This window comes from Buceros rhinoceros, unplaced genomic scaffold, assembly GCF_000710305.1.
Source record: "Buceros rhinoceros silvestris isolate BGI_N320 unplaced genomic scaffold, ASM71030v1 scaffold6539, whole genome shotgun sequence".
Classification (NCBI taxonomy): domain Eukaryota; kingdom Metazoa; phylum Chordata; class Aves; order Bucerotiformes; family Bucerotidae; genus Buceros; species Buceros rhinoceros.
This window is the reverse complement of record NW_010433182.1, coordinates 32,713-50,098: the sequence shown is the minus strand read 5'-3', so window position 1 is coordinate 50,098 and position 17,386 is coordinate 32,713. Positions and strand designations below refer to the sequence as shown.

At 43.0% G+C, this 17,386-nt stretch overlaps 1 protein-coding gene across 2 annotated transcripts in view; it reads left to right on the top strand.

The window, feature by feature from the left end:
- Window positions 1-6,174: 6,174 nt before the first annotated feature.
- The window catches only part of RPAP1 (RNA polymerase II associated protein 1), a 39,965-nt gene continuing 28,753 nt past the window's right edge, over window positions 6,175-17,386 (top strand). For both annotated transcript variants that reach the window (XM_010144015.1, XM_010144014.1), the window contains exons 1-6: window positions 6,175-6,364; window positions 7,321-7,469; window positions 8,019-8,129; window positions 9,433-9,595; window positions 11,658-11,834; window positions 14,750-14,956. In XM_010144015.1, coding sequence (XP_010142317.1) covers window positions 6,175-6,364; window positions 7,321-7,469; window positions 8,019-8,129; window positions 9,433-9,595; window positions 11,658-11,834; window positions 14,750-14,956 — 997 coding nt within the window. The remainder of the gene's footprint in view (window positions 6,365-7,320; window positions 7,470-8,018; window positions 8,130-9,432; window positions 9,596-11,657; window positions 11,835-14,749; window positions 14,957-17,386) is intronic.

The following is a 17,386-nucleotide window of genomic DNA, read 5'->3' as shown; positions in this document are numbered from 1 at the left end:
CTCTGTTTCGTGAGTCCCTACCCCGAGCAGTTCCTCGTATGCGAGAGGCTTCGCCAGGCCTCTGGTCTTAGCCTACGTCTTTAAGACTCCGATTCAGACTTGTTTAGAGAAAGCCTGCGAGGACTGTGAACGCGGTGGGAGCATCGGGACACACCACCTCTTAAGCCTGTTAATAGCAGCTTGCTGCCTTTGCTTTGTGCCGTGCTAGTGACTCTTTATTGCAGAGACCCTTCAGGAGAGCTGGGTGCTGCAGTGTTTCTGGAGTCAAGGCGCTGTGTGTTTGCCCGTGATAGAAGCTTGACAGGCAGAGTAACAGCCATGGAGTCTTAGGTGATGAGTGCGGGGTGTGGAGCCTTATGGAGCAGGTGTTCTTGCAGCTTTCGAGTGGTGTTTTCCTTCTGGGAGGAGGGTCTGTCCAGGGATCTGCCTTTACTACAGCAGGTAGAAGTTGCTGCCTGTCTTGTCAAACCTGGATGTTTTAGCCTGTTGGTCATTACAGTATTGTGTGCAGAACGAGTTTTTGTGACAGAGCAGAGTGTGCACATCACCATTTTGCAAAGCAGCCAAGGATCTCGAGTGAGGCTTTCGCTGATGGCTAATACAGAGTGGAGCAATTGTACCTCTCCATTGACCTCTGAGGTGCCTTGGAGAGGCTGAGATGTAATTCTTCGCTTCTCCTTTTAGTTCCTTAGCTCAACCAGAAAAGTCTGAAGAAATAAGTTCATCCAAGGCACTGATTCTGACAGCAGATTCTTTGACCTAAATCTGATATAACTTTAGCAAAAGAATGTGGTTGCAGACTTGAGGTTGGGGCGGGGCTGGGTAAGCGACAGAGTTCAGAAATCAGTAAGAGTCAAAGATGATTCTTTGCTTTTACATGTACTTGCTACCATTTTGCTTTTAACTGCGTCTAGTTCATGGCTGTTGTAATGAGTCTCCCTTGGGCTATAGGGCTCTGTTGATGTGGCAGAAAAATGCATTGTAAATGCAGATGATCCAGACCAAAATTAAAATCATAAATACCGGTACTGGGTTCTATCAAGCAAGTACAGTTTTTACATTGATGGCACCTGTGAAAAACTTGGATGGGGGTGAAGTGGTACTTGGCTCAAACAAATGCTGTGCCTGATTCTTTATGTTGTTTTGTGTCTGCTGAGAGTAGTGGCAGAGGCTGGTAATCTATGCCTCAAAAGTTTAAATGCTGCTACTGAAAAGTGTTGGAAGAGTATTATAGACCTCGGTTTCTCTGTAAAGTAAATAACCACGCTGTGATACACCGGTGCTGTGTTAATTGGTGGTTAGGGTCCCTTACAGTCCTAACTGGCCTTCCTGCTCAGGTTTACGCTTGAGCTGACATTGATTAATCTAAAAATGTATCTTGGCTCTTGAAGCAGCCTGTGGCTTTATTGCCTTCTGTGCTTTTGTGTTGTCTTTTAGTCTGACTTAGACCGCTGGTCCCAGCTGCGTTTGTAAAATTTCATGCAGCGCTGATGAGCTTTTTGTACACGATCCATGGAAAATTCAGAGCATGACAGAAAACCGTTTATTGAAACTTTTAGTGCAGACAGGGGGTACAACAGCAGGTGAGAGTGTATTCATGTAATAATCACTGTGTTCTGGTGTGTATGGGTGCTTGTGGCCCTTTGACAGCATTTCTGATTCCTTACGTGCCTTCCTAGGACAATATCCTTAGCAGGATGTGTATGTCAGCTAGCTGGTGGTCACTTCAAGCAAACAGTTTGTGTGTGGTTAGCTTTTAAGTAGCTAGTTGCAAGATCGGAGCTAACCCAGACCATAGGGTGTATTATTTTCTTGCTTGTTTTCTCAGAACTCTGGTGGATAGGAATTACTCCTTATGATGGACAGGTGAGTGTTGCTACACGGCTTCCAGGGGGCGTGGGAAAAAGGTACCATTAGGAAACAGCTATTTTCACTACATTCTGTCTGTCTGCAAGTCCCGTGTGTATTTAAGCAGTTTCTAGCTCACTGGACTGCAGAAGGACCACCTCAGAGGCCTTGGTTGTATTAAATTTCTAGACTCATTTAGAACATGGAAAGAAAACTTTTACAGCTTTTATCTGTTTTGCAGCAAACTGATGTCCACCTCTGTATTACTATCTTGTAACACTTTAGCTTTGTGTGGCCCCTATATTCATATGGAGGAAGGAGTGACTTTGAAGCAGTGGTTCCTGGAATAATGTCTAACCTCTTTAGACAATGACTGCGTAGTTGGCTTCTTCTGCCTGACAATCCCCCAGAGAAATGAAGGCAGTTTCAAGGCCCGCTATACTTTTTGATTAGCTTTATTAATACTTAGACTTGAACAAATGTATGTACATCTGTGTGTGGAAGAAGCTTATTTCAGAAGGATTAGCAGCTCACTTCTTTATAACTGGGTGTTGGTGTCCCTTAATCCTAGCATCATCCTCATTTGGGCTTTGAAGCCTGTGATGATAGGGTATGAAACACTTGGTTTCTGATGCACGTGGTGCTACATCTTTGATGCATGTCAAAGAGGGGCCTATCAACTGAAGTATGACTTTGGAGTGCCTGTTGTGGCAAAAAACTCCATAAATACACAGCAAGTAGATGTGCGCTTTTGCTAGGAGTGCACAAAGAAAAGGAGTTGTCTGCAGAAACTGCAGTTTTTGCCGTGCAGTTGCGAAGGAACTGGGCTGGAAGGGGGCATTTCTGCATTCTTGGCATCAGTCAGGACTGCAGTGACATCCCAGGTGTTTTTGTATTAAGTCCTTCTCTGACAGTAACAAGGCACCATAGCATAGTGCTCCCTTCCAGCCTTTTCTAGTGGCCAAGTTCCACAGATGTCCGTAGACAGGTTTGGTAGATGCCCTGGTTTGAGTTAGAGCAGAAATAATTCTATTCAGTGATTTTACTTTTCAGCTCAGTCTCTTCTAAGTGACTACACTTTCTGAAGTCAACACCATGTTTTTGCAGACAGTGTCTGCTGCTAGAAGTGGTAATGCTTGATGTTTACAGTTACTGCCAGGGACTGGGGTGCAGAAAGGCTCTGGCTTATGCTTGCTCCAGTGCAGACCCAGGTCACTGCTCAATCCTGTGTGCCACGGTGGGGTGCAGTAAGTGAGAGGCCGCACCTGCAGGGAGGAGCGGACAGGACAGGTGACCCCGAACTGACCAACAAGGTGTCCCATCCCATTGACGTCATATTCCGTATAAAGCTGAGGGATGACAAGGATCTCTCCCTCTGGCCCTCTTCTTCTGTCGCCAATGTCTGAGGAGGGCTCTGTCTGTTCTGCCTTCAATCCCAATCTGTGCATTCCTGAATCCAGTTCCAGAATCCAGCTCCTGCATCCTGTTCCCGTCTGCCCCTGAGTCCAGTCTGGGACTTCCCCAGTGCCTGCTCTGCAGCATCAGTGGCGCTGGTGATATGATTGCCATCAGGGGGTTTGGGTTTGGTATTGTATATATTTGTATGTATTTCATTTTATTATGTTCATTAAAGCGGTTTTAGTTTTCTTTTTCAATCCATAAGTCTCTCTCCCTTATTCCCTTTCTCTTTCCCCTCTTCGGGATGGGGGGGAGAGGTGGGGGGTGGCTAATGGAGAGTGTCTGTCATGGCTGGCCCAGCTCTAACCCTTAACAGTAGAGAAGTTTTTCTCTGTCTGCTGAGGAAGAGTTTTGTGGTTCAGAGGGTACAGAGAAGTTCCTCTTGCTGCTGCTTGTGCCATAGGTAGGCTTTGTGTAAATTAAAGTTGTTCTGGGAGTCTGGAGCTGACTGCTTCCATTAAGGTCAGAGTTCTGAGATGTCTGAAATTGAGCAACTCACTCATGATGTTTGTACTGGATGAAGAAGTCTGGTTTCTTAGCATTAAGTGCTGAAGTGAATGGAGCCCCTGGAAACCTTGAAACCTCTGAAAATCTGCTTTTGCTTTGGTATGCAAAACTCTAAGTCTGAATGGTTTTAGTCCAGCTTTTCCTCAAAGTGAGGGGTAGGAAAAAGAATTTCAGCAAGTCTTACATGGTTGGTGTTTTTACACTAAGGCCTTGATTAAAAAACAAAAAACACCACCAAACCCAAACAAAAAACCAACGACCAAATGTAAAACTTCCTGGACCTCTTCAGGCTCTTAGAACCAGCAGCATCACATCTAACTGATCTTGGTCAAGAAGGAGATCCCTGAAAATAGTATAAATATTCCAAGTGTAGGTCATAAATACTGCATTGTGTCTGTTAGCATACTTCCCACAAGGTATCTCCCCACGTATTTTGCAAAGAAGTATGATAATAGCATAAGGCAAAACATTGCCTTTAGGGCAGTAGCTGTGCCTGCACAATGAACTTTGTTTTGGTCTGAGATTAAGACAGAGATTAAACTCCAAGCTTTGCATTTTCTCAGGTGCACAGATAATTATCAGGCAGATAATTAACAATTATGAGGCAGATAATTGTAACTTTAAAAATCCATATCCACTTGCCTTTCCATCTTCATAATAAATCATCGTTGAGTCCTGATGGGCTTCTAAAAGCGGAAGAGATAAAATATGTACAAAATATTTCAACATACCAAGTGTAGGAGGGTGTCAAGGGTGTAGCATTAGTGCTGATCAGTGTTTCAGTTAGTATATTTGCAGGCACTTTACTTAGAATCATAGAATCATGGAAGAGACCTTTAAGATCATCGAGTCCAATCATTCACCCTGCACTGCCAGGGTCCCTAAACCATGTCCCTCAGCACCACATCCACACGGCTTTTAAACGCTTCCAGGGATGGGGACTCCACCACCTCCCTGGGCAGCCTGTTCCAATGTTTCACAACCCTTTCTGCAAAGAAATTCTTCCTGATATCTAACCTAGATCCCCCCTGGCGCTACTTAAGGACATTTTCTCTTGTCCTGTCACTTGTCACATGAGAGAAGAGACTGACCCCCACCTCTCTACAGCCTCTTTCAGGGACTTGTAGAGAGGAATAAGGTTTCTCCTCAGCTCCCTTTTCTCCAGGCTAAATAACCTCAGTTCCCTCAGTCACTCCTCATAAGTCTTGCTCTCCAGACCCTTCACCAGCCTTGCTGCCCTTCTCTGAACATGCTCAAGTACCTCAATATCCTTCTTGAAGTGAGGCGCCCAAAATCGAACACAGTACTCAAGGTGTGGCCTCACCAGTGCCAAGTACAGGGGGACAATCACTTCCCTACTTCTGCTGGTCACACTATTTCTGGTACACACTATTTCTTTGCCTCCTGGGCACACTGCTGGCTCCTATTCAGCTGGCTGTCGACCACATCCCCAGCAGCTTTCTCCTCTCCAAGCCTGCAAGAAATGGATTGATGGTCCCAGGCTCTGGGAATAAGAGATAGGGAGTAATACTCACAAATATTTTCATGTCCAGTAGATGTGAGGTGGAATAGTTGCCGTCCTAGTAAGTTCTCATATGCACAGAGGTAAAAATCTTTATAAATACCACCCTTGGCTTTCAATGCAAAACTGGCCTGGGCAGTGAATGAAAATGCTTGGAAATAGCCTGAGTTCTACCATAAAGAGGGCACTGAAAGAGTGAGAGAGAACTAAAGCAGGAGTATAGATAAGGAAGAAAAACTTTTTTTCACGTGGGAGATTTGAGTGAGGAGGAGAGCAAACAGAGTCAGTGAAAGTGAGCGCGTTGTCCAAATTCATGTGGACGGGTGTTTGCATCCTGACAGGGACGCTGATGCTGGGATCCATATGCTGGAGGGAGGAGGTTTGCCTCTCATCTTCTTGGTTGGTGTTGATAATGGAGTAAGTCAAATTTGTTGTCTTGGGCCAGGTGCCTTTGTGGCTTTGCAAATCCAGTGCCACGTTGTTGGCATTCTGGCAGTGATGCATTTGTTGGCTGGCTTTTTGCTGGATGGATGCCATTCTGCTCCCAGCTGGCTGGGAGGCCAAGTGTTGGCTTGTCTAGTAACATTGTTTGGCAATGAAGAACAAGGTAGACAGTTTGTCTGGGACACTGGTACAGCTAGTTATGTCCTGGAGTGATCCTGAAGTAGAGTGGCTGCAGTATGTTACAGGAACAGCAGAGTGTGACAAAAATGAATAGTTCTCCCTTGCTGTCACCATCCTATCCCCAGGAAGTCCAGTTCTGTAATCGGTTTTTCGTGTCTTTAGTAGGTTCCTTGTGAACAGCACGGAGAGCTGGCCTGCAAGAGCGAGAAGGCAGGATGTTATCAAGACCAAAGCCTGGGGAGTCTGAGGCAGACCTGCTGCGTTTTCAAAACCAGTTCCTGGCAGCCGGAGCTTCACCAGCAGTGAAGACTCTGAAGAAAGCAGACAAGAGGAAGGGGGAGGAAGGGATCGCAGGCGCTGAGAGACCTCCACTACAGGACAGCAAGGATGTAGTCATGTTGGATGGTAATTTCCCTTGTGGGCTTCTTTGAATTGCTAGGATTATCTGTCCCTATTAGTGTTGCTTATTGCTTGTCTTTTCATCTCCCTCTCAACCCAGGGTTGCTTTTGCCCTGCATGCGTGTTCTTCTTGCAGTATCGTTTGTTCTTAGCCTTGCTGGAAAATGCACTTGTCCAACGTCACTAGCATCCAGAACCACCTCTCCAACGCATTGTCTTTGTCTGCATTTATCAGCTGTCTTTGGTACCTTGTGTTTTTTGTGATTTGCACCCATTGGACACTCACTGCTTATTTTGCCACCTATCCAGATTCTGTTCGCGGTGTCTTTGAGAATTAGCTCTGCTAACAGCTCCAGCTTTCAGCCAGCAGATCTGGCTTGATAAGCCTCCTACCTGCAGTTTTGTTTTCCTTCGTCAGTCGTAATTGTATCAGTTCAGTCAGATGCTTAATAGTCTTAGAAGCTCAAGGTACTTCCTTAAAAGCAACACTTAAATCTTACAGTCACTTCCAGGTAAGGAAATACGATCCCAGTTTATGTTTAGTGAAAAGGAAGCCTTGACCTGCTTGTGATCATACAAATCACTCACTGTTAGAGCTGGCAGTGGAAATGTGCTTTTCTGTGCCTGAACACAACCTGCAAGGACACTACTTGTTTCTGTACAACCTTGCTTCTTAACTTAATACTTGCAGTCAGGCCTTGGTACCCTTTTCTGCTTATGCAGCTCTTTGAAAAGACCTTGGTGCCAATATATAAATAATAAAATTCTTGAGCATGTTTCTCTCCGCTACCCAGTGCAAGTCAGAGACAGACTATTAACTGTCTTACTGCTTTCTCATCATCTTTGTTTCTCATCAGAGCAATAATAGGTGTTATCAGGGAGCCTCTGTCTGGTACCTGTTACACAGTAGTTATATATGAATAACTTCACTGCTTTTTTTCATTATTGTTTCCCTTCCCCAGATTTTCCTGATATTCTCCCAGCTCTAACTCCAGCTCCTCCAAAAAAGTCCAAGACGAAAAGTGCCTCTGTCCACTTTGAGGATGAAGATCCAGAGGAAAGACTTGACAGTCATGATCGACACATTACAGCAGTCCTCAGCAGAATTGTTGTATGTCTGGTTTTATGTGATGGTCTAGTGGTTTTTTTTGAATGCTGTGAACTAAGCAGTGGACAGGAATGAAGGGTTCTGTTGCTACTTTTTATTTCTACACTGTAATGAAGCAGTCGTAGCACTGCAGACCAGAGTTCTGGAGAACCTTGACAGAAAAAGCTATTTGGGGGTATTTTTGCTGTCAGTTAAATACAGGTTTGAATCTGCTGTCTGGCCCAGACTACCTCCATGCAGGCATGTGCTCTAGTGTGAATTTGAGTGAGTTTTTGGACTCTCCAAGAGGGATGTTCTCATTGCTCTGCACTGGCCCAGGTCTTGCTTTATATAATGCTTTGAGTGGTGTGAATTTGGCAGCCTAGCCTTTTGGAAAATAGCCTTAATTTGGCTCTAAATAAGCACAAGGTGTTTGGAGCCTGACAGCGATGTAGCAGAAAGCTGCATGTGAGCTGCAGAGCTGAGAGACTTTTGAGTCTACTTTTAGCTAAATGAGATAAACATGACTGGCTGTTGCAGTGATTTCTACAGGATTTGAATTTTTTGCTGCAGGAACGAGACACGAGTGCTGTAGTAGTGACCATGCCAGTGCCCACAGGAGACCCATTTCCAAGGACCTTTCACCGCTCTGAGATAAAAAGTGAGGTAAGATTGGGAACTGCTGTTTTATGCTACCTTCATTAATGCTTAAAACTTCCCCACAACAGTGCCCAGTGCTTGGAGGGTGGTAGGGCTCATAATCGGTGACTTGGTGTGCTGGACATTATGAGCTGGTTCAACTTATCTCTGGCATTGCCATCTTAGTGTAGGAGAGAGTTCTTCTACCAAGCTGCTGTCAGGTAGACACTCCATACCATACAGTTAAATAACACTGGAATCCTTTACGTTTAGGAAGAAGACAATCCCTTTCAGTTAGTTTTAGCGAGGTGGATCTGCATTGCTGTAGTAGAATTGACCCTGTTTTGCTTGGTTTTCTCTGATGAACAATCTCTGTTAATTTGTCCACCAGCTTTGATTAAGTCCATATTTATTGAAGTTGCAGCTGATTTCTCCTCATATGAGCATGGTTGCAGCTTTTTGCATTTTGACTTTTTTTTTCTGAGGCTGTAAAACTAAGCCACGACTGCTGTCATCAGTCATTGACGTAGTAGCAAGAGCTGCTAGCTGAGTGGGAGTCAGATGCTGGGGATTGGTATGTGATTGATAGCTGTGGTTGCTTTGAAGAGGTAGCTTATTTTGAAGGAAAGCTTTTTTTTTTTCCTTTTCAAAGGAAAGAGTAATACTTTTTAAACTACCAGTTCTGATTACCTGATGTAGGAAATTACCAAATATTAAGACTGCCTTTTAAATGTCTCTGGACTGAGAACATGCAAGAGTTTTTTTGCTTAGTCAGCTTTGGATTTCCTGTGTATCCTGCGCAAGGCTATTCAGAGCTGTGCCCTTCCATTGCCTAGACAAGCACAATATTTTAGTCAGGATTATTTTAGCACCTCTTGTCCACTTCTCACTGTGTAAGTCTCTAATCATCTTATAAGAAGCCTGTTCCAAGCATGTGGTGAGCACAGTACAGTACAGCCCTGTTTATCCTCAGAAATGTGACTTACTCAGCTATGCAGAGTTTCCAAACAGCAGGAAAGCTGGAACTGTTGTGTTTGGTGATATTTTAGGTATACTTGCCTGGCTTGAATTCACTTATAATTAATAATTTTCCTTCGCTAGGTAGCAAAACCATTCATGTTTTTGAGTCTCTGTCCTAGTATTAAACTGTGTTAAAAAAAGAATAGCACATGCGTGGAAAAGGGTAGGTGGTGGCCAGCAGCTTCTCTGTGTCATGTCCCAAAGTCTGATCCGAGGGTCTCTTTAGGGTCAGGTCTGTACATTCGTTAGTGGCAAGTATGGGGAGAAATCTGGAGAGGACAGTGAGGACACGTGGCTTTCATGTTTGCAGGAGAAGGTGGGACCTGAGAGGAAAAGCATCTTTGCACAAAAGATGGCAGCGAGAAGAGCTGCTGAAAAGGCAGCAACAGCTCCCTCTGCTGCTGGGTGCGTGCAGATAAGATCAGCTGCTCCGGATGCCCTGGATCCCAAGGGATCAGCAGGAGAGGCACTTCTCCCCAGCCGCAGAGAGGGTAAGTGGAGAAGGTTCTGCTTATCCAGCCTATGGTATTTACACAGCCTTAGTAGCCATAACATCAGTGCACCTTTTTGATTGTGCTAGCACTGTTGTCCTTAGTTCAGAAATCTCAAGATTACTTGGAATGTCTGTGGCATGACAAGGATTTAAAATGATCTAAGACCCAAACTGACATTCTAAAAATTGGGTTGGCTTTCTCACTGATTTCCTTTTTGCTTCACACAGGGCCAAACAGATTTATTTTTCAAGGTTCTTGGTTCTTTCCCTCCTTTTCCTCTCAATTTGTTATATGTAACATATAATATTGTTACATGTAACATATATATTCTTTCATCATTGATTTCCACAATTTTAGAAAGAGGGTTTTTCTTATGTCTGGTGAAGGTGTTTGACACCACTGTCGTATAGGTTCTCAGTCCTACCTAAAAGCTGAAAGCTCAGTCTTCCATCACCAGATCTGCTGTTCTGAGACTGTGTCTTTGCTCCGTAAGGAATGCTGTGAGGCAACGCCGATGAGTCAGTGCCACTTCCAGCAGTTGCTTGTCTGACAGCAACGTGACAGGGAAAGACAAGGAAAGGTGAAACCAATTCAGCTAGTACCACATCTCCAGGCTGCTTTTTTTTTTTTTTTTGTCTTGGGCAGTCATATTTGTGTAGGACCACCATGTGTCTTTTTTTTTTCCCCTGAGACACTCTTTTTCACATTGAAATAGAAGCCAGCTGTCATTTGAGGTTATCACCATTTGGCTAAGGTTTCTGTCTGCCCTGACCTCTGTCAGTGAATGGGTAAGAGAACCCCTAGATGTGCTGTGCTTGCACAAATCCACCATCCAGGTCAATGTACTGAGCTTACTGTATATTCTGTTACAATTGTGCATGTGTACCTCTGCTGGAGAAATCTCAAGAGGAAATACAGCAGCCCTATAGCTGTGATCCTCTTGAAGTAGAACATTTCTCGAATTTAGTAGCACAACAGAGGGATCAGAAATGACTTGGCCTCCTCAGCAAGATAGTTGCAGCAGAATCGCTAAAAGCAAGAGACGAGGGAGAGCTCCATTTCTTGCAGTAACAGCATGTTTGTGCCTGGTAACCCTGAGCTTAGCTGCTGATGACGGGAAGCTTAACGAATCTTTTACCAGGTCACTCTGTCTTCACATTTCTTTTCGCTCGATATGCAAGACAACTGCTGTGGAAATGACATCAAGCCTTACTGATGAGTGTCTTTACTGATCTTTGAGCAGGGGTTTGTTTTCAGAGTTTGTTGGTTTAGGATTATAGAGATGTTCCAAGTCACTATATGAAACATATGAAGAAAACGTGAGGAATAAAGCGACTAAGTCAGGCCCTCGTGCAGTGGATTACAGGACAGCTGGAGGGTCTTGCTCTGACTAAAGGAGCACATTACCCTGCTGCTAGAGTTAAAAGAAATGAACCTTTAAATTAGATCAGGTGATGAAGGAGGTTTTCCTACCGTTTGTTCAGGGTAGGAAAAAATGCCACCCTGCTGGAACTTCTAATATGTTTAAACCTTAAAGGTGAATTCAGGACACTGTTAGAATCTAGCATGCCTGTGCTGAGGATGGATCCTGTATCACTTCAGAAACTGGTTTACCTAATAATTTTAGTTCTCTGTCTCACTCAGCAGGTACTTACTAGGTCATGGTTCAGCTGATGTACAAATGTGGGTTCAGCTGCGCTCGGGCAGAGAAAGTATCTAGTATTCACTAACCTGGAAGAATGTTCTGACTCATTAGTTGTGAATTATGCTCCACTTGATCTTTTCTTGCTGTTGCTCTGTGTTAACAAAATTCCTTTCTCCCTGTATTCCTAAAGAAACAAGGTAGAAGTGACCTTTTTTTGTGACATGGGATGAAAGCCTGAATATTTTCTTTATGTATGAACCTAAACTAAACTTCTTTAGTCCTGTATTTTTTTTTTTACCTTGGTAGCCAAATGAAAAAAGAAATTATACGAGCCTGGTAATGACAAAATTGCGATGCAATCTTAATGCTCTAGACAGTTAAATCACTAACTGTTTTCTCTGCTGGATCTTATAGGCAAACCTGGAGACTTTTTGACCTCTCAGCATCCTTGCCTCATAACGGGAGAGGGTCTCGGAAGCCAAAAGAGTGAGGAGGAAGCTCAGGCTATTCATAAAGAGAACTTGGAGAAGTTGCGGTCCATGTCTGAGGAAGAGATACTACAGGAGCAGGAAAGGCTTCTGTCGCAGCTGGGTATGTGCTTCCCAGGGTGAATTCTAGAGAGGCAGAAGTTTATTGAATGTGTAGGTCTCCAAATTCACAGATGAAAGATATGAGCTTGGGATTCCCGCACAGTGCATGTGTGAATAATCTAGCTTCCATGTCACGTCAGTAGTTTATGAGTTAGAATTAAGTGTGAAGGAATTAAAGAGCACTTATTCTTCAGTGAGTGGGTGCTTAGCTTTAGTCGGTCTCATCTCCCCTTTGCTGTGGGATAAGGTGGTCCATGCACTCTGTCAACTTTGCACACCAAGTACCTTGAGGTCCTGAAATGTAATTCTCTGAAGCAGATAAGAAAGCAAAACTATTCTTAGATTGACTGTAGCAATGCTGAGGTGAGAGAGGGCCCTTGGGCTTCCCCCCCCAATATCTAAGACAGGGTAGGACTGTCAGTACCTGGATAGAGGAAAAGTGTGGGCATGTGGGAGATTTAAATTGAAATCTGTACTTGGCAGAGCAGAAAAACTTACGACGAGTCTTCAACTTATTGAAAAAGTGTTTTAACTATCTGGTTGTTGGGTGCAGGTGTTCTGGCAGGGGTCTGGTCTCTGGTTTGGAGCCCTGTCCACAGTGGTGCTCTGGGAATGCCTGTCACTGACAGCTGGTGACGAGATGGGGGAGCATACTGAGTGTGGTATGTTTGATAAGACTTTTTGTGATCTCGGGCACTGTAAAACTTGTTGGCATTGGTTTCAGTGATTTTTGTATGGTCAAGAAGAGCAGGCCTACAGACATAGGTGACAGACAAGAGGTTTTGAAATTCTCACGATTTCAGATTCTCTAGCATCAAATTTAGGTGTGAGTGCCATTTTAGATGCATAAGTCTTTTGTGGGTTTAGCTTAAAGGTCACATTAATGATCTTGACTTCATTGGAAGCAGCATGGCTATACCTGGAAAGGTGACAAAGGAACTGCACTAAAAAATTGCAGACAGAACATTTAGGTACATCCTTCATTCAGATAGCTGAGCTCTCCAGACTACCTGAAGTGAAAAAAAAACTTCTATTGTTTTTTAACATCACTGCCTATAACAATGCCATATGTATGCAAAATATCTTGTTTATGCACTTCTTGTGACTGATTTTTGAACTTTGCTCCTTGTCAACACCATTCTGTCCTTCAGAATGTTAGTGAAGTGAATACTTAGGGAGTTTAGAAAGGATAGGATATATTTTAATTCATTTAAACAATACATTATTTTCTAAAACAATGTAGTTTTTTTTATATATGTCCTGTGGGTTTAAATTTTAGATCTTTCAGTCTTTGAGGCCTTAAGAAAACTGAGTAATTTTGGCATTCCCAAAATATCTGTGGTTAGGGAATTATGCATGATGAAACAGCTCCTAAACTAAATGGCTGGCCTACAGATGAACTTGGGAACTGGGTAGGCATAGAGGTGTGGATTAAAGAGACTTTTTTTCTGTATTCGGGAGTGTGCATAATTTGTGTGTGTTTAATGCTGCCCAGTCTCTGAATTAACCTCTTAGTTAAAAAGCTGCTGAGACTCTGTGGTGTGGCGTGTGAGGATGGGTAGGCAATTCCATGCTGGGCAGTGTCTTCAGGGTCTTGTTGTTGATACCGTTCTGGTTTTGCTTGTGGAGACTGGGCAGAATTAGGCTTACTTTCTAACATACTGTGCACAGATTGACATAATCAGTGACTTGTTTGTCATTGTTTGTGTGAAATGATGAAATAATGAATAGAGTCTTTTCTTTGCTGTGTACAGTGAAGTCTGAGAAAGCGAGAGCTCTGCTTGCATTCAGGAAAAAACGTGTGCTTTAATGAGACTGGGCTGAATCCTCATGATGCAGTAAACCTCCCTTGGCCAAGGAGAGGCAGAGTGTGCGGCAGTCACAACTGTGGGATAGATCCCTTCATCCTGGTTTGAACTGTTTTAGAGACATGGGAGTTGTTTCCTTTTTGGGATGATTTCTCCCGAAGTACAGAGCATTTCTGAATTGCTTGCCTTTTGTCCTTCAAAGAATAAGTAACCAATTTAGGTGTTACATTCTGTTACTTTATATATCTCTGACTGCTTTTTGGAGCATTTTTGTACTTTTTAGAGGCACAATGCACAGGCTCTTACTGTTCATCTCTGGCATAAGTATCCCATGTGGGATATCTAAGGCAAATCTAAAAGTAAAATGATGATTTTCTGACGTTTTCCTAATTTAGAGCCATAGGAATATTATCTCTGCGTCAAAACACCCCTACCTCCCAAATATTCCTCTTCTCCTCCAAAGCATGAAGAGAATGGCCATGTCTGTTTTCTGGATGTTGACTCTCAAGATGGGGAATCAGTTCAGAACAAACAAGATCATCTTCTCCTAACATAATATCTAGACCATGCACAGCAGCTGTAGTGCAATTCAGTAAAGAGCAGTTAATTCTTTTTGTGGTGTCTCTTCCATGTATTCTCGTAGCACTAGGATTTGATGCTGCTGAGGGATCCACAGTCAGGATGGGCAAACCGTCAGACCTGTATTTTTCCCATAAATCACAGACCAGAATTCTCTCCACAATGAGGAGTCTTGTTTGGATGTGCCTTTTCAGTGGCAATGAGGAGGAAAGAAACAATTATCTCTTTTATTTGTGAGCTGGGAGAATAACTAGAACTTTTGTGGCTGTATTAGCTTGAAAGACATTTATCAGCTTTTTTCTCTGGTGTCACCTCACCAGTCAGTTGTACCCAGCTTATGTGCCCAAGGGGTCATAAAGCAGTTAAGTGCTTCAATTTGAAAAGAACTGGCAGTTTTTACGTAAGAAAAGGGCACGGGAATGTGGATTGGGAATGAAAAGACTAAGACAGAAATAGCAGAAGCTATAGGCGTATCAAGTATTTTGAGATTTTCTGTTATTTCTCTGTCTCTCTTTGTCAATACTTGCAGATTCCAGTTTAGTTGCTTTCTTAAAGTCACGACGTGGTGGCAGTGAAGGCTGGAAAAAGGAATTAAAAATGGAACAGGACAGACCGGAGGAGTCTGTGGGTCAGCATGGTGTAGGATCATCTCTTCCCATGCAAGAGTCGAGCCTGGAAGAATCTGTAAAGAAGGAAGAAAATAGGAAAGCTGAAATCAGGAAGGTAGAAATCACAGGTAAGAAACAAAGTGTATGTTATCAATATTCTGAACATAAGTGTAACATTTATATGGTGTTTCCATCAATCCAGACTGAGTTATCCCACTCAGAATTTTATCATGGTATTTAAAAAATACATTTATTTTGAGTTCAAGAAAGAACATTGATTAGAAGGGTGGTGCACTATGTGATGGAGGTGAATTATTCAGTGGGAGGTTTTGCTCCGTTTTTGAAATATGTTCTGAGGTCTCTGAAGGGAAAATGTGTTTTTAAACTAGGCGTCATGGCTCTTGTGTTCTGTCGTGTGAACAGGGAAGAGTGTGGTAGTGAGACTCAGCTGCTGCTTGAGTAATTTCTTTTAACTGGGACTAGCTGGGGACAAAAAGGCATTGGGTACGTAAAAGTTAGTGATTAGCTCACAGGATAGCATGGAGATGACAATCTCACTTCAGGGAGATGGCTCACATAGCCCGTGTATGTCTTATCGTGACACTGCTCGTGACGGCCCCGCTCTGTGTCTTGCATCTTAGAGCCCATGCAGTGTTTCCACAGATTCTTTTCTTTGTGCTGTGGATGGAGGGAAGTATTAAGGTGTAGTATATTCTGCTTTTATGGAAGAATTGTACAGAGCTGTTGCCTCTTACGCCAGAACTCTTAATACTCACTGTATACCTGTTTGAGGAGAAAGCCGCTTTATCCCGAGCAGCTAGGGCAACCCATACATTCTCATGGCAGAGAAAAAAAGTGTTTTCCCCCTAAGCCTCTGCTCTTGTTGTTGCTTTCCTCACTGTAGTTTTTTCTTTAGTAATTTCTTTTTCTTTCTTGTGATTTTAGGCTCCCATTCTCACCTTCCCTGTACTTTTGTTCATGTTTCCCCCTCTCATTAGCATATTTCTTTCCCGATTTTGTGTCAGTTTTTGGCTGTCTCCATCTCCTGATCTTCTCTTCTGATGCATTCTTTCTGTAGCATGCAGACGGGTGAAAGAGGTCTCTGAGTAACTCCTGCATTTCAGCTTGGTGTTTGCAAGAAGTAACAAGTGTTTATACCATTTTCTTGTTGAGAATGATGAGTCTGGGAGTGTATGTGTGTGTACATGTGCAGGAGAAGGAAAGCTGATTAGCCTCTTACTGAGGAAATAATCTGAATAATCACTGAATAATTCTTTTGCCGTTTCTTCCCAAGTTTTACTTTTCCATGAATCCCTCTTAATCAAAAGAACTATTTTTAGTTCCTTTTAGTTCCAGAACAATTGAGTGCACAAGTAGCACCAGGTTAAGTGACATTCTTTCACTCCCCTGGGAGCAATAGAAGCGTTTTTTTCAGCCTTTACAGGCTGAACGAAGTTGTAGTAGTGCTCTTGGGAATATGTCAGTGTTCAGAGCATCATGTGCTGACAACACCTTTTGCTTCCCATGGAAGATTACACAGGAAAGGAGGAGTTTTCACAGGATATTTGAAATAATAAACAAAAGGTAGAGCTAGAACACAGTTATAAAACAGAGGGAAGCCTTTCCAGCAGCTGAGATTATACCTGCAGCCCATCTTCACCAACAGGAGATGTAGAATATTAATTTGACAATAGCACTTCGTGTTGGGAATCTGCATCTGTTCATGCTCAGAAGTAAACTCATCATGAATAACCCAGCAGAAATGGTCATTCTGGATTTCCTCGGGGAGAGGATGATGACACAAAGCAATGGGATTGCTCAAAAGTCAGACGCTGCCTATCTAATGAGATAAAAGGCTACTGCTTCTAATAAACAAGATGGTGAAGCCTTTATCCAGCAGCTTGTAATCTTATCAAATGGAAAAGTAAATTCTGGCACCGAAACAAAAGGGGAAACAAAGCAGAAAGTGAAGAGGTTGGGTGGTAGCCTTTCATGTAACCCAAGTCTGAGAAAGTTTAGTGCAAGTGTTACATTCACACTGTCACCTTGTGTTTCTGTAACGGGTTTTCTCTCTAACCGAGCAATGTGCTGATGCCTTGGGATATGTATGTCTTCTCTTGTTGACAATATAATATTAAGGCTTGGTGGTAATATGCGTAATCCTTTTCATAGAATGATTAACCCAACCCTATCAATGTAGTGATTAATGAAGAAAACAATTTGTTGAATTATGAATGTCAATAGATTTCATTTTTCTGTTGATTTTATTTTACTTCCTCTAGTTTTGCACCTACCACCCACAAACACTCCACTTTCTCGTACTTCGGTTGCTTTTTCCTTCTCTTCGATTAAAATGTACGTTGAGCCTTCAGCAGAAATTCAGTGGAACAGCTTTCTCGCCAAGAAAGATAACTCCATGCTTGATTCCTTGCCTGACTCAATAGCTTATTGATCATAAGGGTCAAGCTTCATCCTTGAAGGGATGAGTGTCCTTCCTGAAAGTTTATCTGGTGACTGGAGGAAGGAAAAAGTCAGGTTTTCGGTCAATTATCAGCAGG